Source organism: Pogoniulus pusillus, chromosome 19 (assembly GCF_015220805.1).
Source record: "Pogoniulus pusillus isolate bPogPus1 chromosome 19, bPogPus1.pri, whole genome shotgun sequence".
Taxonomy (NCBI): Eukaryota; Metazoa; Chordata; class Aves; order Piciformes; family Lybiidae; genus Pogoniulus; species Pogoniulus pusillus.
The window spans coordinates 18,925,941-18,950,700 of NC_087282.1; the positions used below are offsets into that span (position 1 = coordinate 18,925,941).

The window sequence follows — 24,760 nt, forward strand, 5'->3', positions numbered from 1 at the left end:
AACAGTTTGAGTTGGAAGGCCCATTTAAAGGTCCTTATATCTAGTCTTAATCTCCCCTCTTCTAGTTTAAAATCATCACCTCTTGCACTGTCACAGCAGGCCCTGCTATAAAGATTGTCCCAAACCTTCTTATAGGTCTCCTTTAAGATTGAAAGGCCACAATAAGGTGTCCTTGGAGCCTTCTCTCTTCTCGGCTGAACAACCCCAACTCTTTCAGCCTTTCTTCACAGGAGAGGGATTCCAGCCCTCTTATCATTTTTGTGGCTCACTCCAACAGGCCTGTGTCTTTCTTGGACTTAATAGCTGAACACAGCACTGCAGGTGGGATCTCACAAGAGTGGAGTAGAAAATCCCCTCCCTTGACCAGCTAACACATGCTGCTTTGGATGCAGCCCAGGATATAGCTGGCTTTGTGGGCTGTGAGTGCACATTGCTGGGTCATGTCTAGCTTTTCATCTATCAGCTTGGTAAACTTGGTGTGTTTAGCAATATTGATCTCTAGCAAATTGCTTCATCTGCTCCTCATTAATGGACACCAATGGACTGGTTTGGTTTCAAAGCTGCTCCCAGCTGTCATTCAAGCCTGAGCTGGGTTTGGCCTTGTAATACTCGTTGTGTTGCGTTTAGCACAGATGAAGTGAAGGAAAATATATGTCATGGATCAATGCCAAGTTATCAGCCACACGGCTTCAGAACCAGCCAAAAGCCTGCATTTGAAATGGGTGGTGCTGTCTCGTATCAGAGAGGGTTTAGCTCTGTGCTTACACTAATTCTGTTGGTGATTGCCTGGGAAGCAGCTGATCTTGTGCCATGTAATCAGGACACAGAAAAAATCCTGTCCAGAGAGCCAGACGGTGTATAGCGACACGTGGCCCTCTGGGGATGTGTTTGAGCAGCTCCTGGTGCTGGGGGCAAGTCCTGCAGAGAAGCTGATGGGAGCAGGCCCTCAAACAGCAGTTGTGTGGAGAAGAGGAGCTTGAAATGTTTTTTCTCCTGTTATCTCACTTTTTTTCCCCTGAAATTCCATAGTGAGGCTCCACAGCATGTCATGCTCATGGGTGCAGTGATTCTGCCAGCACTTTGACTAAACTCCCTGATGCAGAACAGCCTGGCACAGAAACGTGTATTCACCAGAGGAAGGGCACAAACTGGCTGCCCAAAACGTAACTGTAGAGCCCTGAAGAAATGGGACTTTTGATTGGCAGACACACAGATCAAATAACAATTAACTGTGCAAACACAATTAATACATGGATAGAAAAAGATGGTTTTGGTTGAAGTGGCAGGTTTATAGTGGATGGCTAATGGCCAGTGAGTTAACCCAGCTAACCCAGTACTCTATAAACTGATTTCAGGTAGAACTGATACTGCGCGTTGCTGAGTGTTCAGGAACTATTAACTCGATGATGCAAGGCTGGCTGGGTACTGGCTGGACACTTGGTGCTGGGGCTGCTGTGCCCACAAACTGCTGAGGAACTGGCCTCTTTAGGGGTTGATCAGAGGCCTATGGGATTCCTGGTGCTCCCTTCCTGGAAGCAATCCAGGGAGTCATCCATTGTCCCTGCGAGTGATGTCAGGACAAACCACCACTTCTGAGTGGACAGGCAATGAGGCTGGTGAGGGGTCGGGAGAATAGGTCTTACGAGGAGCAGCTGAGAGAGATGGGATTGTTTAACCTGGAGAGAAGACTAAGTAAGGCCAACCCTATTGCTCTCTACAACTACCTGAAAGGAGTTTGGAGCCAGGTGGGTACTGGTCTCTTCTCTCATGTAACTAGAAATAGCATGAGAGGAAATTGCCTCAAACTGCGCCAGGAGGGGTTTAAATTGGATATTGGGAAAAATGCTTTTACCCAAAGAGTGGTCAAGTAAGGGAACAAGCTGCCCAGGGAGGTGGTAGAGTCACCCTGCCTGGAGTCGTTCAGAAGATCTGTAAACGTGGCACTTCAGGACGTGGCTGAGCGGGCATGGTGATGCTGGGCTGATGGCTGAACTTGATCTTATTTCTAAGGTCATTTCCAACCCTAATGATTCTATGAGACCTGGGTGGGTGACCCTCTGCATCCCTCCTAGGAAGCCACTCCGCGTGCTTGCTTTCTTGCCCTAGGAGGTGATCTATAGAGGGGTGTCCGCTCTCGGGACGCCCGCAGCTGCAGCGCTCGACATTGCCTGGCCGACTCCCCGCTCCGGCATCGGCCGAAGCGGAGCAGGGGCCGCCCGGTGGTGCTCCCGCGGCAGGCGGGGCGGGGGAGGCGTGTCGCGGCGGAGGCGGCTCCGCTCCTCCCCCGTGGGCGGTGGCGGGGCCGCGGCGATTTTAGGTGGTATCGGCGGGGTTGCGCTGTGCCGTGATGTCGTCGGGGACTGCGTTGTTTGCGCTGGCTGCGCTGCTCTGGGCCCACTCACTACTGGGTCCCGGCGGGGCGGCAGCGGCGGTGTGGCCCGCCTGGCTAAACGTGTCGTGGGAGGACACGGCGGACCAGAACCGGAGCGGCTGGGAGGCGAGCGAGAGCGGCCTGTACGGGCAGGACTCGCCGCTACAGGGGGCCGCCGGAGTGCTGGTGCTGCCCGACGGCCGCGACTCCTTCAATGCCTGCAGCGCCGGCACCAACTTCAGCGGGGCCCCGGCGCCCGGCAGCGGCAGCTCCGCAGGCTGGCTTGCCCTCATCCAGCGCGGCGGCGGCTGCTCCTTTGCCGACAAGATCCGTCTGGCCGCGGAGCGCGGCGCCGCCGCCGCTGTCATCTACAACTACCGCGGCACTGGCAACGAGGTGCTGCCCATGTCCCACCACGGTGAGCGGCCGCTGGAAGGGGGGGTGGGAGGGAACACCTTAGCCAGAGAATGTTCCTTGTGCTGGGAACTGTCCGTGCCCTCCCGCGCAGGGTGCGAGAACAGAACACGTCTTGGGTTAACCTGCAGGTTATTCAGCTTTCGATGCATAAACCCAGCTTTGGGGTTCAGTAAGAGGCTGGTATTTTTCAGACTTCCAGCACAAGAAGAGGTTCTGCCTGGACTAGCCCGCTGTGTGCGCGGCGCCGCTGTTGTTGGGTTCCCTTTCATTAATGAGTAACGGCTGAGGTTGCTGCCGTGGGCTGGGGACGAGCCGACGGCTGCCTGAGCTTGCTGGCCTGGGTGGGCTGGGCATGGGCATGTGCCTCTGTGTGTGAGGTGAAAGTGGGAATCGTGTCTCCGGCTTGTTTGGCTTTTTAGCATGACGAGGTAGTTGCCCAGAGCTGATGGATACTAGGGTTGCTAAAGCCTGTAATGTGTTGAAGTAGATTTGGGTCACTCAAATAGGCTGGCTTTCCACACACACTTTGTCCCCTTGTCCCGTGCTAACCAACTCAAAAATAGAGACTCGTAGTGGGTAGTTTCACCAGCAAAATGCCACTTCCAATGCAAGTGGCTCATGCTCTTTAAAAGGTTGTTTTGCGCAGGCTCATGACAGCTTCTCTTCTTTCACTACATAAAGTTTTCTGCTTCCCAGCAATGTTTTGTTTAGCTTTGTGTTTGTGCTTTTGTTTTGTTTTGTTTTGTTTTCTGAACTGCCCATCTTTTAAATGACAAACAAGGTAATGGCTGTTTCAGGCTAGTGCTTACTGACAATCAGCCCCGGGCTGAGAGCCTCCTGATAACAGCAGGAGCAGGTGTCTGGAGGGGGGCAGGGAAGCTGGCAGTGGTGTCTCTGTCCAGCCCTCGGCTATTAGATTGATGCTCATGCACCTCGAGGAAGTCTTTGGGTCGGCACTTTTCTGGGAAACCGCATCTTTTGGATAGTGACAAAGCAGTGAGAATGAATAGTGAGTATTAAAGCATTGGCTGGTTTGAAAAATAACTATATCCTTGCAACACCTCTCTTAGAAGGGGTAGAAAGGATTCCTGTCTTAGCCATGGCAGTTTAAGTGTTCTGGGAAGACAAGGAAGCAGTAGCTGCCTCTGGAGGTTCATTGTGTGCAATCTTAATGAGCAGTATGACCATCTGTACTGAGCTTTAAGAATTTAAAACATACAGTCTGGGTGGGCTCTGGCCTTTCTGAGGTAGAGCTTTCTTATGTAATCAAATAATTTGCTGACAAATGTTATTGGGATATGGGTATTGCGTGGTGAGTTCCTGCTGCTGACAGTAGCATCTCTGCCCCAAGCCCTGTTTGTCATGTGCCTGCCTAACCTTGCAGCTCTCAAAGGAGCTCCTTTGGCACTGCTGACCTGGGTAGTTGCTGCTGAACTTATGAATAAGGGGATGGTATATGTCCTCCTGTCTCCTCCTCCATCCTGGCCACCAGGAGACCTATGGCATCTTAATCTTGCTGGAAGCTGCCTCTTGAAATAAACCATCTGCTCTCTGCAGGCCTGCTTGATGAGGAGTTCCCTCCTTTCCCATGCTGTCTTTAAGCTTTCTTCTGAGGGATTTATGTCAAGAGTGGCTCTAGCTGTCTTGATTATCCTGCATGATGAGTTACAGGCTTGAGGGCATGTTGAAACTTCCCAGCTGAACTACAGACAAACAGGACAGGGACTACTTGGAAAGACAGCTTCTGTCAAACCACTTATTTCATCTGCATGACTCCTCCTTGCCATGTTGTAGCACAATTACTGGGCTTGTTGCTGCTGTTGCTTTTGTTCTTTGTCCTTGTTTTAGTCCTTTGCTTTCACTGCTGTTCCACTCTCCCTTTACTTCCTCTCTGGACTTGAGTTATCTTTTTGTATTATCGTGGTTATCTGAGTGACTTTTCTCACCTCTTCCCACAGTGATTTTCTTCATTCTGTCCACAGGCTTTGGTGGCACGCTATGCTTGGGCTGCCCCTGCCCCGTGCCCCTGCTGGAAGCCAATGCTTTCCAGTCAAACTTGACAAATGTTGGAGGCTTTCAACACAGCATGGCTGAGAGGAAGCAAGCTACAAATAACCAGATCCATTTGTTTTGCCAAGTGCAGGATACTCCTTGTATAATGCCATGCAGTGTTGTAGACTAAGCTCAAACTTAAGTGTTTCTTTGTGAAATGTGTTTTGGGACTGATCTCTTCTGGTCTCCGTTGGTGGCACTGGATGCTCGAACTCTTCTGGAGGCAGTGGTGAAGGTAAATGTACTCATTAAGGACAATTTTTGTGCAACTGCAACTCCTGCTGTTCTTGTAACAGCTGCAGCTGTGTTAAGAGTGACTTCACAATCTAACTGGCTTCATTTCTGCTTTAACTGAGCCATCATATGCTACCAACTGAAACCAAACAATGCTGAGCATTTCCTCCAAGATGAGGCAGTCAAAGTAGCAGGAAGGGCTGAGGAGGAGCTAAACTTCAGGGCTTTCCCATCTGACATGGCTGGGATAGCATCTTCTCCCTCTTCTCAGGGCTTGGGAGCTATCATCAGCATGGCAGAGAAAGAAGGTTCTGGTGGCTGGGCTGTGATGAAAAGTATGGCACAACATGCTGTTCTTTGCAGGACTTTGATAGCAACAGAAGACAGAAATATTAGCAGAAGCTTTCTAGAAGTACAGTGTGTCTTTTTCTGGGGCTGTCAAACTTGGATCTTAAAGCAACTTTTTTGTTTGGAGACAAGTATGGCTAAACTTTTCAACAGTGCTTGTTCTGGTCATCTTGCTTTCAGAGACTTTTTCTCTTATCATGGTTAGTCTGATGAAGTATTTACTGCTTATATTAGTGTTTTGTGTGGAAATCTTTCAGTGTGTCAACTTGATAAACAAAACTCAAGAAGAAAAAACCCTCAAAAACCAAACTACAAACCAAAACCAAACAAAAAAGCCTAACTCAAAGCAACCAAACCCAATAAAAACGCCCACAGCACTCTGACAATAAAAATAACAGAATGCAATAAATAGCCAAATCAGATGTGATCGATTCCTGTCTAATCATATCTAGCACATAGAACACCAAGGATTTAATGGAGTCCAAGGTAATATTTACTTTGTAGTTTTATAAGCACAAAACTCTATCAATTGGCAAACTAGAGTTTTAATCACGTTCCTATTGAGAAGATGGTACCATTCTGTGGCAGGCTGAGCAGGGTTTCAAAGTACAGTTCTGTGTGCTTATTGTATGTCTCTAATCTGTATTGACCTTCTGAAAGATGTTTGATTGGAGAAAAACAGCTGCACATGGAGGAAAAGTGCATGGCGAGTTGATTTGCTTTAAAGGTGGACCTTGATTTAAGATAGAACCAGGCATTTAAGTGGCTTTGGTGTCTGAGTATGGTAGTAACTATAAAAAGTGTTCTTTGCTGTTAAGTATTTTCCTACAGCTGGTAAAGAAGGATTCTTTGCAGAATTCTATAGTGATAATTGTTTGGTTTTGCTGTTTCTTCTGTCATGTAATCTAGCTCTGAGAAGCAAATCATGTGAGGGTTTATTCTGGAGGAGTATAGCTAAAAATTCTGGCTAAAACAATACCAGGGTGTCTCAGGCTAACAAACTTGGGTTCAGATGTAAACTTGCATCAGTGGGGGAAAGGAAAAGTTAGCTTGTTCTGCAGGAATTTCACTGCAATGGAGGCTAATCTCCATATGCTCGGAGGAAACAGTGCATGGCAAAAGCATGTAATTGTGCTCTGCTGCAGCTCTGTGTGAGGCATGATCTTTAGAAACAAGCTGAAACTTTGCCACGACATTAAAAGGCTGATGTGACCTGCAAAACTGTTCCTGTCAAAAATAGAGACAGAATAGTGATCTCAAGGCAGACTGTACTGATGCTTTGTAGATGTTGTGTGAACACAGTGCACCTCTCCCATGCAGTGAGTGGAGATGTGCTCACAGCTGAGGTGAGGAATGAGGATGCATGGTCTAATCGATACTTCCATATCCATTTTCCCTGGTCATGGCTGGGTGAGCCTCTGTAGATGATTTAACGCTTCCTACCAGTGGTTGAGTATTGAGAGGGAACTTGAATGGATCCATGGTGCCTGGATTATATCTGCAGTCTGTAATGCCTGGCATTTGTAGCTCTTTGAATCTGAGAAGAGCTGTCTATATGCTGAAGTTTTGTTGTTGTGCTCAGTTATAGTTCACTCTAAATCAAGCAGCCAGAAGAACTAGTCACAGCTATAAGTGGGATTTTGATAAGTGTAGTGCAGAGTCTGGCTGCTGATCGTTGATTTTCCACCTGCAAGGTATGGTGGGGATGCAACAGTGAGCTGGGGTTGCCCACAGCACAGAGGCACTGGTAGGCAGGGTTCTTAATGCTGCTGACAGCTTCTGATCCCTGCCCTTGCTCTTTGGGTTTACTGGTCTGCTGAAATGTGAAAGGATGAATTAAAATCCTAAGTGACAGCTGTGGTAGCAGAGGTTTCATTGTGTGGGACATATGGCCCTAAAACAATGTCGGTGCTTGTTTGCCTCCAGTCTTGGATGTGCCAGTGAGCAAACAGTAGCCGGGCTCAGTACTCTTCCTGTTGTATTGAATGTGACCTGTTGTCTTTCTGCAGAGAGATGCCTTCTGGCTCACACTGTGCTGACTTACATTATTTTATCATTAGCTTTCTCAAACTTACTTGCTTCCAGTGAGCACATAGCTGCTACCAGTATGTTGAAAGCAAGAGGTATTAGCTGCAAGCTCAGTCTCCTTTGAAAAATGTGAGCATTGCATTTGCTAAATTGAAACTGCTGAAAGCTGCTAAGTAACTTTACTGAAAAATTTTAGGGAACATTAATCACTTTCTCTAGAGGGTTTTAGATGCTGTTTGCTAGATTGAAAGATGAAACTTTACTCTTCCAAGTGCAACTGACCAAACAGCATGTGAAGAGAGCCGTACTACAGATCTCATTCATCTCAGTGCCCTTACTAAGTCTTGGCTGCTGTTTTAAAGCATGATTTCATATTCTGAATGTTCAAAGATTTAGGACTTGGCAGGATTTACATAAGTCTTAATGGCTCAGAAGGGAAGGGGAAGTAGAAAGGATGGTAATTGTTGGATTCACTTGGCAAACATCAACTTCTAACATTATTTAAATTAAATGTTTGACCTCCATTATCCCCTGGGGACCCATGGAAATTCATGATATGTAAAAATGCTTTTGGTCTGATGTGCTTCTGTAGACACACAGCCTGTTTGGTTAAAGCTTCCCCATGCTTTCTAATGTGGAAATTGTCTTTATCCACAGTAACTGTTGGGTGACCAACACGAAGGCCAACCTCACTGAAGAGTCTCCCTAAGCAGGCATGGGTGGTAGTTCCTGAGCAGTGCAGTCCCTTTGATAAACGAGGAGCACATGCCAGTATATGTTTCCAGGCAGAGGCTGCTGTGGGCATGAATTTTCCAAAATACATGCTTCATTTTGGGCAGCAAATCCACCACTGAGGAGGGAATGGCTCTTCTTCCCTCTGCTGTTGTCACCATGCCTTTTTGAAGGCGCTCTCTCATCTTTAAGTTTCACTGTAATGCTTCTCACCCTCCTCTTTTTAAGAATTATTTTCTTTTTAAAGCTCTGGCTATTGCTTCCTCCTACTGCACATTTTGGTAACTTTTCCAAGTGTCTTGCTGTTGAATGTTTACCTTTGCACTTCCTAAGATTTGTGTGTTGAGGAGGAAGAGATCAGGCACAGTGCCAGCTGCCAAGTAAAGCAAGCTGAAAGTAGATTTCATTAAGCTTAGGTGCTACTGTGAGCAAGAAGGCAGTTCAGTCAAAAAGCTGGGATCATAAGGGGCTGTTGCTTTAAATAACTGCGGAGTAGCCTGGAAGTGAGCCATTCTTTTATCTTGGTGCCAGGTAGTATTTGGGGTGGAAAGCATGCAGACCAGGAGAAGAGGGAGGCACAAGCCTACCTACATGTCAGCTTATCCAGGCTTAAATTGCTCCTGAAACTGTGACTTCAGTCACCCTCTCCTCTTGCAAAGGAGAGAGCTTAGTGAAGGCATGAGAATGATGTTTCCTCTGATGTATGCAATGGAGGATGAATGCTGGCAGAGGTGCTGCTCAGTCAGATCTGCATTCCTCATTAGACTTGGCTTTGTGCATGTTTTGTCAACACCGTGCCATGGATGAGAGCAGAGCCAAGGTGCAGGCATCTGGCTTCATAGCACTTCTCTGAGGCTGACTATAGCCCTTGCCTCCAGAGCATGGTACAGTGCCAAGACACAACTGGTTCTGTGTGCAGCGCTGGCCTTTCATCTCAGCTGAATTGCATCATGTCTGTGATGTGGGCTCAGTCACTGTGCTCTTGGTTTATTTTCCTTTCTACTGTAACAGATAACAGCAGACTTGTACTGGCCTGTTCAATAACCACCAGAAATCCCCTGTTTCTTGCTATCTCAATCCAGTGAGATAACCAGCATTCAAAAGAGAGACAGTATTTCAAATGATGTCCTTGCATGCCTACTGAGGAGTCAGGCATGCTAACCTGGTAGGAAATGGTTGGAGAGTCATTTGACAGTATCTGTCATGTTAAAGTGCAGGAGATGTCTTGATTCCCTACTGCCTTTTTGCTGATGTAGGAGGGATGCTGGCGGAACGCTACTCACTGCTTTGAGGCTGACAGAACATCCCTTGCTGAATTTCTGTCCTGCAGGCACCATGTTGCAGGGATAAAAGCAAAGAGCCCACCACCATTTGACCAAAGCCAGGGTTTGCATCTCATTTCTCTAAACAGTCTTCAGATAGTGAGCTTGCTGTCATTAAGGAAAGCCTAGCCTTTCCTTGGGAATTCCAACCTCGAGCAGAAGCCCTACGAGGAGAGGCTGAGGGAGCTGGGATTGGTTAGCCTGGAGAAGAGGAGGCTCAGGGGTGACCTTATTGCTGTCTACAACTACCTGAGGGGTGGTTGTGGCCAGGAGGAGGTTGCTCTCTTCTCTCAGGTGGCCAGCACCAGACCGAGAGGACACAGCCTCAGGCTGCGCCAGGGGAGATTTAGGCTGGAGGTGAGGAGAAAGTTCTTCACTGAGAGAGTCATTGGACACTGGAATGGGCTGCCCGGGGAGGTGGTGGAGTCGCCATCCCTGGGGCTGTTCAAGGCAGGATTGGACGTGGCACTTGGTGCCATGGTCTAGCCTTGAGCTCTGTGGTAAAGGGTTGGACTTGATGATCTGTGAGGTCTCTTCCAACCCTGATGATACTGTGATATTGTAACTCTGAAGTCTGATTTGTTTGTTTGGTTGGTTTTTTCCCCTCTTTTTGTATGTGAAGCAATCAAAACCAAAACAGTTTTCTTCCATTCTGCTCTTTCTGAGCATGTGGCTTATGTAGTCGTCAGCTGGGGCATTCTATAGCTGTGGGGAGGGGGTGTGATTGGTTATTGCTGTCGTACACAGAACAGTTTGTGTGTGACTTTTTTTCTGAAGCCTCCTTTGCAAGACCATGCAAGTTCTTTAAAATCCTTCATCCTGTAGTAGTTCTCTGGCAGAATTTATTCAGCTGTAGCAGCATGCCTGCAGCCTTTAATCTGTTAATAGTTTCATCCCTTGTTTCTCAGTCTCTTAGAACATTCAGAGATAACAGTCTGATGGATTTCTATTCAAATCCTTTGTAAAACCAACCCATACATACGTATGTATTCTTAATTTATCTGGACTTGATCTGCCACTGTGTGATACTAAGCAACTTCCAATCAGCTTGCCATAGCTATCCTGTCAGAAACCTGCTTCTACAGAGGGAAAGATAATGTTTAACTTTCAGTTACTGTACTGTTTCCTTTCCTTCCCCTTCCAGTGACTTCTGTGAAACTGTTTCTCTGCAATATTGAAGCCCTATCTGAGTCTTAAGGGAAATTAAGTGTGGGCTAGATATTAGGGGAAAATATTGTTGAAATGGCTTGCTGATGCCACCAAGGACTTCTGTGGGTATACCCAAGTGAGGTGTTAGGCAAGTTGCAGAGTGAGCCATGCTGGTTCCTGGGAAGAGGAAGCTGTGGCTGTGCCACAGCAGATGTGTTGTTTGGTTGCACAAGATGCTCTTTGACAATGTGAAATAATACTGGCAAGAGTCTGGGCACTTAATTTCACCCTGCTTAGAGATGATGCAAAACTTTGGACTCTCAGAAAGTGGGAGGAATTACTGAAGCTAGAATGTTAGAGCATGTGTGTGGTGTGCTAGCTTTTTCCTTGTTCTGACATAACTTCATTGTAGAATGATTTGGCTTGGAGGAGACTTTTTAAAGGTCATCTAGTCTAATGCTCTTGCAGTGAGCAAAATCACCTAGAACTAGATCAGATTGCTCAGAGCTTGGTCCAACCTGACCTTGAATGTTTCCAGGAGACTTATACCACCTCTCTGGGCAACTGGTGCCAGTGTTTCACCACCTACTTCACTACTTACATGATATACCGTCTTCCTTAAATCTATTGCTGTTCTCAATTGTTTTCACAAAACCATTGTAGCTATGTCTGCTTCCAACTAGGAAAGGGTCCCATCACAGTCTTTTACAGCCTGTTCTTGATAAATGCTGATAGAGGGCTTTGGCTTTTGCTGAGGCAAAGATCCTAGGCATTTCCCCCAAGTTACACTGAAACCCTTAAACTGAAATTAAAGGCTCTTTTGTGACTCAGCCGAAGCCAAATTATTTGGTTTAAAGCAAGCTTAAACAATGCAAAAATGGTTCCAATGCCTGAACAAATTGAGAAACCAATTTTAAGTGAGGCTAGAGAAGCTGACTTGGAGCTGGAACTTTTGAGTTGGCTCCCATGGCATGCAAAGCTGTCAAACAGCTGGAAGTTAATTATTCACTGCAAAAAGCTTTGCCAGGGCTTCACAAAAGTAGGAAACACATACGTGGCATTTGTCAATGTCACCTCAGAGTATTGCACAGAGAAAATGTCAAATATTTCTCTTGGATTGGATTAATGTTCTCTGTGGTGTTAGGTGGGGTATTGAAGCAGAGGAGGGGAAGCTGTGCAGAGATGGCATGATTCATAACTGTGGGTTTTTTTGTTTAAGTTTTGAAGGCATGTGATGTTTTCTGTTAGTTATTAATATGTTAGACCCTAAAATGGGCTGCACTAGAAAGTAGTGCAGTTGTACAGCTGCTGCTACGGTTATCAGTCAGCCAGTTCAGTGTTCTTGGTTATGAAACTCAAGTGGTGAGTAAGAAATGTGGTATTACAAGAAAGAGTCAATAAATTAAAATGCTAAAAAAATGTTTCCTTGAAGGAAAACTTGGGTTTTGGCAATTCATTAGCTGGGAAGCTTAAATGTGGCCTTCATAACTTGAGGGGGCTATTTCCACGTAGCAGAGATTTAAATTGCTGGAGGTGCTCTCTTTACTCCCCTTTCCAGGTTGTGCTTCAGTTTTATTAAATGCACAATGCAGAATTACATTAAGGTTAACATAAGGACAAAGTTGGGTGTTTTTTCCTCTAATATCTGGGAGAAAAGGCAAAGATGTGAAAGTGCATGAGCAAAGTTTGGCTTGAAACTGGTTGGAGGAGTAGCATACACAGTGCCCTGCTTTTTCCTCTTGAGCTGTCTGCTGCAAGTGGTTTCAACTTGTAGGAGCCCGCATGGGAGGATTCAGGAGGTAAGATTTTACCCTGGCAAACACACTGTTACAGCAACATTCTGCTCCCCTGGGGGCGGTTTGCTTACCAAAGATGTCTGGGAAGGGATGGCTGCTGTGAAAGCAGCAATGGGTAAAACGTAGGTACTGCCCTGTACTTGTTCAGATGTTTTCATGCAGTCAGTGGCTCAACTGCAAGGCTGGAGATGCAGGACACTAGGGATAAACTTTAATTATGGTTAAAGAAGCATTCAACCTTCATTCTAGGTGAGGAAATCTGTTACGTTTACACACATAGCTAGCAGCTGTGCTTTTGTAGGGCTGATGGGACCTTCTCACGCTGCCCTAGCAGCACAGCAGACCTCAAGTCAAAAATATGAGCAAGCTCAAAGTCACCATTGTGGAGTCTCTTGTGGGCAGAACTTTCCTGTAAGTCTGCATGCTGTGGCTCTGGTGTCTGGGCTTTTAAGTATTGCACTTCCACCTGCAGTGCTGGTGTAACTCCCTCCTCAAGTTATGTTGGAAAAGCTCTGATAAAAGTGAGTTTTGGGGGTTCTGAGCAGAAAGTCTTCAGTCATGTAGGCTCTAATTACTGCAAAACTTGGTGTGTTCCTTAATCTCTGAATCTTCTTGACACTTTGAACTGCAGGCCACCTGACATTTTAATATAACTATGTGAAAGGGTAGACATCTTCAACAGGTCCCAAGCAGATGCTTACTGTGCCCAAGTTAATGCTCCCAGTTCTGTGCACCTCTTGCACATTGCATTTCTCTGCTGAATTGTCAAATCTGTGCTTCATATTTACAGGGATCAGAAGTGTAATGGCAGAACAAGTGAAATCTCTGCAGAGCAGAGGTTAATAGAAGTATTTGTATTGGTATAAATAAATGCAAATTCACTCCACATCTAAGTAAATCGATAACAGGAAGGTAAAAACTTGGGTCCCAGTTATACTTCCTTGTGTGCCAAATGTGCCTGTGTCCTAGCAAGCCATTTAAGTTCTTGTGCTTCATGTCTGCCATCTGTATTGGCAAAACAGCATCCTTCAGATTTTGACCAGCATGTTGTGTTGGGATTTTGGAAGTACCTTCTGAAAAACTCCACATGTACAGAGGCAGATCTGTCTAAAGAATAACTTTTCCATTTCCTATGAAATTGGAAAGGAGAGAGGCTGGGAAATGTTTAACTAAACAAGTCTTGCTTCTGTTTAGCAATGTGACCATTATTAGCTGAGCAGGCAGCAGCTTAATCTCGCGTTCCAACGTCTGTCAAGAAGTGTTACTGAAAGCTTTATCTGAATGGCAAAAGGTGGCATCTAAGTGAGGGACTTGGGCTTCTGTGAGTTTTTTTGCCATGCACAACTAATAGACTTTTCTCTTGCTTTTGCTGGAGTCTGGGAGGAAATCAAGCTGACAGTTCAGGGCAGTTGCTACACTTGAATCACCTCTGCAGATGCTCCCTCAAATAACTTGTTTCCGTTAAGCTGCCCAAGCATCGTCAGAAGCCTTGTCCTGAGTTGGTGGTTTCCAGGCCACAGTAGCATGTTTCAGTACCTGTCATGATGGGACTCTTTTTAGCAGCTCAGGAAGCACTGGGTAAGGATGATCTTTGATTTCATTCTAGAAGCACAGCAGTAGTCCAAAACATGGATTTTGTGCTTCTATCTTAGCTTGAGGCTAATAGCATATCATTGAATCTTCTCTTGGCAGGCAAAGGAGGCCTTGTTTCCTGCCAGGTAAGGGTGATGCCCTCATAGCAGGCTCTGTGATAGTATCAGGGCATTGTTTAGTCCTTGCCCAAAAAGAGCTTCTGAACTGACTAAACTTGTGTGCTACTGATGGCCAGAAGTCAGGTGCAGTTTCTGGATTCCTTAGCCCTGCTGTTTTCACAAGGCATTTGATTAACTTCACATGATACTAGGTTAGCTCGCCTGTAATTGCCTTCAGAAATTAACTGTTTCTCCCCACGAGTCTGCATTACAAAATATTGAAGACAGGTGCTTATGTCAGGCAGTGAGGGGTTCACTCCAAGGCGGGGGAAACAGTGCAGGTGCTGATGGAAATGACCACTCTCTCACTTCTGCTTTTGCTGCTCCAGTGTCAGAGCTACCAGCTGGCCACGTGTGTGCTTAGAACTAAAATTGCAAGAAAAAGCTCTGGGGGGAGAAATGTCAAAAAGATTTAAATCTATCATCTAGTGACATCACAGTGAACTAATTAGCCTAAAACTTGAATGGAAGATTTTTTGTTTTAAGGGTAAAACTTGCTCACAACTGATGCTTTCATAGCTGAAGTGTTTTTCCAGGCTGGTGGTGACATTTCACTAACAGGAACCCTTACACTACATCTTGTATTGAGCAGAGCCACAAGCTATATTTAAATAGTGAGACACGCAGGAGTGAAGGGGAATGAGGCAGTCCAAGCTTTTATGCTTTTTTTGACACACTTCTTGTTGTCACAGCCTGTTCTTTCACACTTTCTCCTATTCTCATGGACGTAACTCTCAGATTCTGACTTGACCTATGCTTAATTCTTTAGTTGTTCCTAACACCTGACTCCAGCTCATTTTATAACTGTGCCATGAGCCCTAGTTATTCATAAAGGACAGCAGTTGAGGTCTGGCTGATTTTTAATATTTTTGTGATTATTATTTTTAATTTTTCCTTTGTGTTAATACTACTTATTACAAGGAACTTTCTGAATAAAAGATGAGTTTAGTCACACTGGGGAAAGTTGCTAGACATCATGATTATCCATGTTGGATAAAAGGCATTATGTGAACAAGCTGGAAAACTGGAAAGTGCTTGCTCAAATTAAAGCCTTTGTGGTTTAACACCAGTTGGTGGTGGTGTTAATTGGTCCCTTCATTAAAAAGTGTTTGGCTGGGAGGTCACGCCTATGACAGTTTCTATTCCTTCATCATGCAATATCTGTTATGAGTTTAATGCAGTGAGACTCCTCACTGGCTAGTCTTCAAATCCACTTCTTTCATATTTAGCTTAGAGAGGCCACTGAGAACACAGCTTGTCTCTCTGGCCCCTTTTTTAATTCTCTTAAGAGCTTCTGTTGTGTTGAGACTATGTGGAGAGGTAGTCAGCAAAACTGTCTACTTCAGAAGAGCAATATTAAGAAGTAGCAGTGGAACAGGAAGAGTCTCTAAGCCACCAGCTGCACGCCTGGCTTCCCTGAACAATCCCCAGTGACCTTTCTCAGTATAGGATCCATTTTTCACTTAATGTACTTCAAAGGCACATTAAATTGTAAGTTACCAAAGTGGTGAGTCTAAAATAATGACAATGTATGCCATAAATGGGAGTGAGGGGTGTGGTGAAGGGGAATGAATTCTAAATATGCTTCACTTATGCAGCTCATAGGTAATCTGACATTGTTTCCTCTGAAGAAGCACATGGAGATGGCACTTATTCCATCAGCTCTTGCTGAGTCTTAACTGCTAATTAGGAACTTTCCACTCTGATAATTAGTGCTTGAACTGGAACATCCAAAACAATGACTAAGGTATGATATCAAAGAACTGAGCATAGACTTCCCTTCTCCTTTTGCAGGTGCTGAAAGCATCGTTGCGATTATGATTGGCAACCTGAAAGGCATGGAGATCTTTCACCGGATTAAAAGTGGCATGAAAGTGACCATGGTTATTGAAGTGGGGAGAAAGCATGGTCCTTGGATGAATCAATATTCCACCTTCTTCATCTCAGTGTCATTTTTCATTGTCACAGCAGCAACCATGGGCTACTTTATTTTTTATTCTGCTCGGAGACTCAGGATTGCAAGAGCCCAGTCCAAGAACCAGGTGAGTTTGTGTGTGCCATTGCTTGTGGGTTTTTATACCCCTGAGACACTGTGCTGTGGATCTTGAGGGCAAAATACTGGCCCAGTACCAAAATCACTATATTTGTGCATTCCACTGAAAGGAGAGAGTGATTTTAATGCTAAGAGATATAAACTGCTTAAAGCTTTTCAAAGAGATAGCTAAATATGCCAATTGCTTTCTCCAGACAGTCTACTTCTTGCTAACTTGTCTCCTACAAATTCTTACTCTCTGAACTGCAGTGCTGGTGTATAGGAGGTGGTGAGAGCGGTAAACTGCTTTTAGCTGACCCTCACACTTCCCACATAGCACTTCCTATGTGCTAGCTGTAATGTGAGACATGTCTGCAAATGTGTCTGCAAAATGGTGCATGACTTTGGCTGACTTTCTGTAGACCACAAGTTGGGAAGCTTCTGCTTGTTGAAAGCTGCTTTGTGACTGAAAGCTTCTTGAGAATTGCAGTGACAGCCTCAATTAGGAGTTGAAAGAAAAGCACCTTTAAATTGTGCTCTTTTAAAACCTCAGGCAGGGAGTTGCTAATGAGTTAAGTTTCAAAGTAACTGACTTCTGTGCAATAATCTGTTCAGCTGATAGGACTAACGCTTACAGCTTTGTCTTCAGTCTGCTTTATGCCTGCTACTTTGGGGCATAAGCAAGAGCCTTAAAGTGAGATTGAAGTCTTGGCATGACATCTGTAAAAGGTAGTGGGCTCAAGGCTCAACAGGAACAGAATCTGAGTGGCACAGATGCAAGCACTTCTTCAGCCTTGCCCTTAGAGCCTTTGATATTTGCAGTGCCTTTTGCAGGAGGTGCCTGAACTCTTCTTTCAGAGCTGTGACTAAGTCCTTTCCTACAGACAGCAGTAGCACAAAGTTCTAACTCTGGCTGGGCTCAGAACATGTGAATTGTCTCTGGACCAGTGGTTAAAATGTTAAAGAAGTGACAGACTTCTCTGCCATTGCAAAAGACCAGCCCTACTAAGCTGCTTTGCTGTGCTGGAGATTGCAGATCCTTTGAGCAAGAACCTCTTGAAGTAAGATGATGAAGCTAGAAGCTGGACCCAAGTATTGAATTTCAGGCTTTTGTAACATCTTGAAACTGGCTTCTTTTTTAATATTAATATGCAGAACTGGTGTTGCTCTTGATAGGCTGAAAGACTAGCTAGGGTGAATGACAGCAGTATTCCTAGAGAGGAATGCAGAGTTCTCTTTAGTAACCACAGAACCTAACTCAGTCAAGTTTGTGTTTTGAAACCCTGTTGTCCAAGTGTAGTCTAGTGGATGATGGTCAACTGGCTACACTCTTACTAGGTCTAGAGATCTAACAGTGACCTGAACTGTATTTGTGCCTTGTGTAAACTGTCTGCCTCAACCTCTGCCATAGGCCTCCTCTATGTTTTAGTCTGTTTGCATGTGGTGTGAGGATACAATAAGGGCTCAAGAGATAGCTGGAAGAGCAGTGTTAGAAGTTGTCATCTGCAGTGAAATGCATCATGGTTGCTCCTGGGTGTCACATGGAGATGTTTGTGTAGTACCTGTCATGATAGATAGCATGAAGCTCTGTAATTTGATGCTACTGTCTTGCATCTATCATCTTGCAACTTGGACAGAGGTGCCTAGCTTCTGGCTGATGAATTCTCTTTTTCATTACCATCTACCCTTCTGTGAGGACTCTGTTCAATGGTAGACAAACATGGGCAGGAAAAAATGAGTGTCCCAAAGGTGGTCTGCAAAATACATGGTTTATCCAACCACATGGAAATTTTCCTTTGAAGGTATTTAACAAAGCAGGTGTGAAGTCCAGCTTGTTCTGAGCTACCAGGCTTTTAACAAGTTAGAAATGTTATTAATGCCTCCAGTGGTAGGTGGTACTGGGAAAATCCAGTCTGCTTGGCTAGTACCTTCACAAATTATTTCTATTTTGGGCTCTGTGTGCACAAGATGTTTGCTGCAGATTGAGAAATAACATTGATAAATGACATGCCAGTTCCACATGATTTCAGCTGAACTTAAGGAGTCTTTAAAAGTGCTTTATAAAGTTTAAGAATAGAAGAAAGTTTCTCTGTAGTAGGGTAGTAAAAATGTACTATTTTGTAAAACAAAAAACCTCAAGACAATCCAGAATTGTTTTCAACTGTTTTTTCATACCGTGACATCTAAAAGCTGACCATGCAATGATTAGATAAGCAAAGAATGACAAAGTTCTTGCTAATTAAGGTGAATGACTACAAGATGATGCTGCAATATTCCCTGTTAGTCACTGGCTGGATTTTCAGTTATATCAGAAGTTTGAGACTTAACTGCTTTGGCTCCATAAAGTATTGAATAATAGTCATACAACTTAGTAGCTGGCATGCTACATGGGAACTTTCCTGTCATTGTTCAGCCCACTGGAAACTCCAATTGCCTGGACTTCAGTCTCTTACTTTGGGTGGAATATAGAAATGTGATTTAATGGAGTGTATTTTATCTCCTTTATTGCACACAGAAAGATTATGCATTCTTTCAGGAGGTGTCTTTAGAAAACACTCAGATGTTGACAGTTAATTATTACAAACTTTTCCTCTTTCAGAAGGGAGCTGCTGTTCTGAATGAATCCCTTTACCTGCCCTTTTTTACCTTTCCTATGGGATTCTATTGTTGTTGTGTGAGGAGTCTTTTAAAGTGTCAGTCTAACAGCTGAACCAAAATGAACACTTTTGAATTGCTCTTCAGAGTGCTATGATGAGCTAATCATGATATGTGGTAATGATCCCTGCAGCTTGTCTCTTTTCTATTCAGGCTTGTTCTCATGCACTAGGCTGAAGCCCCAGGAGAGCTCTTGCCCTGGACTGAAAAGGGTGAGAAAGCTTGAATCCTACTTGCTTACTATGGGATAGAACAGAAAGAGAAGACCATTTGCTAGATGCTTTGTCTCTCTTGCAAAGCTTCTCGAGAGCAAGAGCCTGGCTAGATAGTTTCATTGATGCAAGGAACTGGTAGTGACCCCTGCTTGAATTAGACAGCTCCCAAGAATTATCATCTTGGCAGTATGTTTTTCCTTTTCTTTTGCCCTGAGAAAAATCTCCAGGCTTAGGTGCTTTCTTGGTTTATAGACAAAGTACTTCTTAAACTTGGCTGTTTCACAGATGTTAGGTGTTGGAAGGGACCTTGGAAGATAGCTATTCCAACCCCCCCTGCCAGAGCAGGATCACCTAGCTTAGTAAGTGTAAGCTTAATAGCACATCTGTCCCAACTGTGAGTTAAAATAGCATAGCTTTTTTTGGTCATGAATTGGCTAAAGTGTTTACAACTTGCTAGTTATTATCTGAATGCATATTTTCTTCTGGGCTTGAAATTCAAGTCCCCACCTCTGTGATCTCTTGCTACATCATGAGGTCTGTTAGCAAAAAGCCAGAAAAACAAGGCAAATGTATTAGGTGGCCTTTCATCCATGGAGTACTGGTAAATTCAGTTCCCCAACATATTAACTTTCCTTAATAATGCAAAATGCCCAAAGATGTTATCTGTGGCTTGGTTTCTAGTTTAAGCTCAAGTCTTCACTTCCATGATTTCATAAAGATTAGATGTTGCATCTGAGAAATTACCTAACTAGTGGCTTTAGAGGAGGTTGTTGCTCAATTTCCCACAAGTCCAAATTCTCTTCATGTCAGTAGCTACATGTGGGGAAGAACTTCCCTAGCTTACAGCACAAAAGCAGGAGTTCCTGACTTTCTTAGAGTTTGCTGGCATGCATTGCTGTGACCATGCTTGCAGGACATCAGGAAGGCATCTGTATGCAGAAAGGTCTGGAGGTAAAATGAGTGTTTGACTAGGAAGGACCGAGGACTAAAGAGTAAACTTAGTTTTATCAGTTGAGTATCTCTCTACTTCAACTTCTACCACCAGAATGGAGCTGGGATTTGACCCGTTTTGTAACGTCTTGATTACTTCTTTTTCCCAACCTCAACTTAGCAAACCATTTTTGCTACAGTTGCTGAGTTGGGGCTTTTAGGCTTTTAATTCTATCAACATTTAATGTTTGCTTGAAAACCTTGTCTTTATAAAATGCATTGACATCCCAGGTTTCAGTATTCTAGACCTACTGGTAGACTGTTAAATAAAAAGTTTCCTCTTGTAACCTCTCTCTGTCTCCCTGGAGGAGTGTTCTGCTGTACTTACCAAAATCAGTGTTAAAGGTGACTTTGCCATCGGTGCATTTCATGAAGAACAATTAAACCTGTGCCTTAATATAATATTGTTCCAGTAAATTATTAACAATGCAGCCAGTTGAGTCCTGTCTAATATGCTTGGCCTGCCATTTGATGTGTTAATTAGATAACACATGGGGGAGTACATTCCTAGAAAATTTAGTTTTCAATTAATAACAAGTAGTGGTGACAGACAGTTCTGGCTGCATGTGAGAAGTATGAATATTGCTGCATTCCTGCTCTGTTGATGTTAACCATGTTTGCTGCTGAAACTTTTGGGAGCTTCTGTGTTTGCTAAGATGAGTATGTGGCTGCTTCTCTGTGGCTTCACTGAAGCATTAACAAAGGAAACATCATTCTAAAATTAACCTTAAGTGACATACAGAAACATATTGATGTCTTCAGCAGAAGAACTTTACAGGCTTCAACCCAAATTTGACTAGTTATCTTTCTTAACAAAAAGACCTGTAAACTTGTTTGCATCCTTCATTTTTTGATTATATATGTATCTCCTTTGATAGTTTTTAAGAGTTATCAACTGTTGAACTCCTAAGTGTGCACATTAGTGATGTACCTTGAGATCCTAAACCACCGCTGATACAGAAATAGGTCATTTTGTACCAAAAGCATTTGACAAAGTCCTAGTGCTTGCCATTAACTGTTTCAGCTCAGGGAAGCTTGTGTAGACTTAAAATATCGACTCTTACCAAGTTAGATGTCAGCAGTCCTTCCCCCTTCTGTACTTCTGCCACCAGCTCTGCACCTTCATCACAGAGATTCCTGTAACCAAAATAAAATGCATAAGGGGAAGTGATGCTGGAAGTGTGTGGTTCCTGCACAAAGCAGCTGCTAGAGGATTTTTGGTTGGATGCAAAACTTCCTAGTCTGTCCCTAAAATAAGTGCCAAGGTGAGACAGCATTGCCAGAGCTCCTTGATATGCCTCTGTCCTGAGGCAATAAGTGCACTGGGAAGGAGAGGACAGTCATATTCTTTGTGTTGGTAGGACAGCACCAACCTGTGACCTTTAAACAGAGATGTTGGCTCCTGTGCTAATTAAATGTTTTGCAGTGACAGCTGGACAGCAACAGTTGCCAGGCACGCTGGGTTTCTGCTGTCTGCTCATCTGTGTCCTTCTATCCTGACAACAGCAAGTAAATTACTGCATGAAGGGCAGTGAGGAATGCTTCCTCCTGCTTTCATTTAAGATGCCTTGTAACCCACCTCGGGCTAGTCAGTTGATTTGTTTCACGACTCATGTCACTGTGAGAGGAAGAAATAGCTCTGAGCTCTTTTATTTTTCTTTCTTATTTCCCTTCATATGTGTTACTTTGAACCAATATTGAGATAAAACTGCGTTCTTCCCCTTGACAGGAGTGGCTGGTGCTAGGAGGCTCCTGAGCCTTATGTGTGTTCTGTAAAGCAGTTGTGGCAGAGGCTAGGTCAGGGTGTGTTAGTGGTAGCTGAGCTGATTTGTAAAGACTCTCACCTTTCATCTGGATGTGAGTGTGTGCCAGGAAATTGTCATAAACTGAGTAGTTAAAATCTATTGTTGAACTCAACTACCTGAAGGGACATTGTAGCCAGGTGGTGGTTGGCCTCTTCTCCCAGGCAACCAGCAATAGAACAAGGGGACACAGTCTGAAGTTGTGTCGGGGAAAGTACAGGCTGGATATTAGAAGGAAGTTCTTGCCAGAGAGAGTGATTTCCCATTGGAATGGGCTGCCCAGGGAGGTGGTGGAGGCACTGTCCCTGGAGGTGTTCAAGAAAAGACTGAATGAGGCACTTAGTGCCATGGTCTAGTTGACTGGCTAGGGCTGGGTGCTAGGTTGGAATGGATGATCTTGGAGGTCTCTTCCAACCTGGTTGATTCTATGACTTTCAGTTCTCTGTACCAAGTCAGTTTGAAGGCTTCTGTTTCTTTTGGCTAGGTATTGTCACACACTGTCTTGAAGAAACCCTTCAAATCCTGGGCTTTGCTGAGAAGGGAAAACCAAAGCACATCCAAATGCTTTGTCATCCAGAGTCAATAACCACATCAGTATGTCCTGAAACTCCTGTTCCGTGTTGTCTCTGAATAGCATGATCATGCTTACTTGGCTTACTTTGATAACATCTGGGTTATAAAACTGGTGCCAATTTGTAGTAGGCATCTTGGTATGTATTAGTAACCCCCACAGAAGATAAAAATGACTGTTTTTAACCAGGGCTGCTTTCTGTTACAGCGACAGCTGAAGGCCAGAGCTAAGAAGGCCATTGAACAGTTACAGCTACGTACCCTGAAGCAAGGGGACAAGGTATGGCTAATCCTTAGCACTATGGCACACCCAGAGAGTGGTCCTTAGTACTGGAGCAGGATATAGAAATCTGTCTGACCCTGTGACTGTTTCTTGTAGAGGTGGTTTCACATCAGGTCCTTTCTCAAGGTGCAAGGCTTGCCAGTTTGCACATTCATATAAATCAGATTTTTTGGGTTTTTTAACTTCTTGCTTGCAGATTTGCTAAAATGAGAGGTCCTAATTTGCTGGCATGGATGCCTAAAGGTAAACTACTTAGTATATCTAATCAGCTTCCTTGGCTGTTCTTCAGTAACTAAAACTGGAGGTAGCATTTTTCTAAAGCTCTACAGCAGTGCCTCAAATAATCCAATGATGACTTTCAGTTGGATTTCTAAACTTCTAGTGATTCTGTTGAAGTGTCACCTTGACTGTTGTGGATTGAGTTGAATCTGCTGCTGTTACTCATACCATGCTGTAGTCATGCCAGATTCAAAAACTGAAATACTGCCTGGAGAAAAGTATTATGGGGTTTGAAGCAATATGGGAGGCTTCCTGTTCTAGGTGCTGCCCCTGGGTTTTTGGGTGCTGGTCTGTTCTGCTGGAATGGTGGTGGGACAAGGAGGGATGGGAGAGTAGTTTTCTGGCTTGGGCTTTTGGCTCACTTGCTTCTGCTTGCTGCTGCTTTGTACTGTGCTTTTTTCCCCCTGCAAATAGGCTAAGGTAATTATGCATTTTTCTGATTTTGCTCAGTAAACTCCATTCTAATCTCACTTTTTTTGTCTCAATCCTGAGTTTGTGTGTTACTTTTCCCTCACTTCTCTATTGGGAAAATAGAAATAGACAGGTTAATCCACTGGTTTGGTTTGACTAGTTTTGTTCTATTTTAAACCATTTTAAACCACGGCACTGTGTGCAATACACACGGTGTGTTTATATAAGATTACATGGGAGCTATTTTAGATTACTTTAGACCCCCTTTGCATTAAACCTGATGGTAATTCAAAGGAAACCTTGGATGTCTGTTAACATAAAAAATCATTTCACCACTTTAGGAGACTGGTCCTGATGGAGATACCTGCGTTGTGTGTATCGAGCTATACAAGCCGAACGAAGTGGTACGGATTCTGACTTGCAAGTAAGTTGTCCTCCACACTGCCCATAATCCAAAATCTGGAAACTTGCCTCCTCCTTACCTTGCTCCTTCTGCTATGCTAACAAGGCTGATCAAGCTTCAATCAAGCTGTTGCACAGCCAGAATTCTTGAATCTGTCAAGCAGTGTTTTGAATAACAGGAACTGTGTGAATACACACTTGTGTGTGCACTAATGGCCTGTGCTCCTAACTTCCCCTCTGAGTGCATTGACAACTAAGCAAACTGCAGTGCCTCTCCAGGGCATGTCAGGCCTTCTTAAAGATTATTTTTAAAATATTTATTTATTTTTCCTTTTCCTTTGATGTATGTTACTTCTGAATTGCAGGGAACTAGCAAAACTGCACCCATTTCTTGTCACTTAGCTTACTGGTTACTAAGAGGGTTGTGATCCCGCTAAACCTGTTGAAACTTTCATGCTAACTTCTGTAGTGCAGAAGAAACCACTTCTATGACCAGAGCTACAGGAGTTCTAGAATTCTCTACTCTTGTATCCCACTGCTGTGCTTCTGTGGAAGCCCATTATTGTACCACCAAGACTTTCTTTAATTTGATTGCTCCTTCCTGAGCCTTTTCAGGGCTTAAGGAAGCCTGTGCTGTGGGACTTTCCTCTATGCCTGCCAAATGCAACTGCTGGCAAAGCTTCTAAAACCAGAGGGTTGCAATGTGAACTGCAGGAATTTTGTGTTGGAAGAGGTTTTGTAACCCGTGGAGAAGGTTTCAGAAAAGCACTTGGGAAAATTTTCGATGTAGGAAGAATCAAGTTCTGAAGAATGGAAAAAAACTGTATCTGCTGTTGTGCTGAGCACAGTGTCTTGGCAAACACTATAAACTCAAGCTGGGGTTACAGGTTGTAACAAGGGGACAGTTTTGCAGAAGCTATC

At 44.2% G+C, this 24,760-nt stretch overlaps 1 protein-coding gene across 1 annotated transcript in view; it reads left to right on the plus strand.

Annotated features, from left to right (window-relative positions):
• Positions 1-2,279: 2,279 nt before the first annotated feature.
• RNF128 (ring finger protein 128) overlaps positions 2,280-24,760 on the plus strand; it is a 30,206-nt gene continuing 7,725 nt past the window's right edge. The window contains exons 1-4 of the mRNA XM_064159557.1: positions 2,280-2,789; positions 15,995-16,242; positions 22,673-22,744; positions 23,779-23,861. Of these exons, the coding sequence (XP_064015627.1) occupies positions 2,348-2,789; positions 15,995-16,242; positions 22,673-22,744; positions 23,779-23,861 (845 nt within the window). The 5' untranslated portion in view covers positions 2,280-2,347. The remainder of the gene's footprint in view (positions 2,790-15,994; positions 16,243-22,672; positions 22,745-23,778; positions 23,862-24,760) is intronic.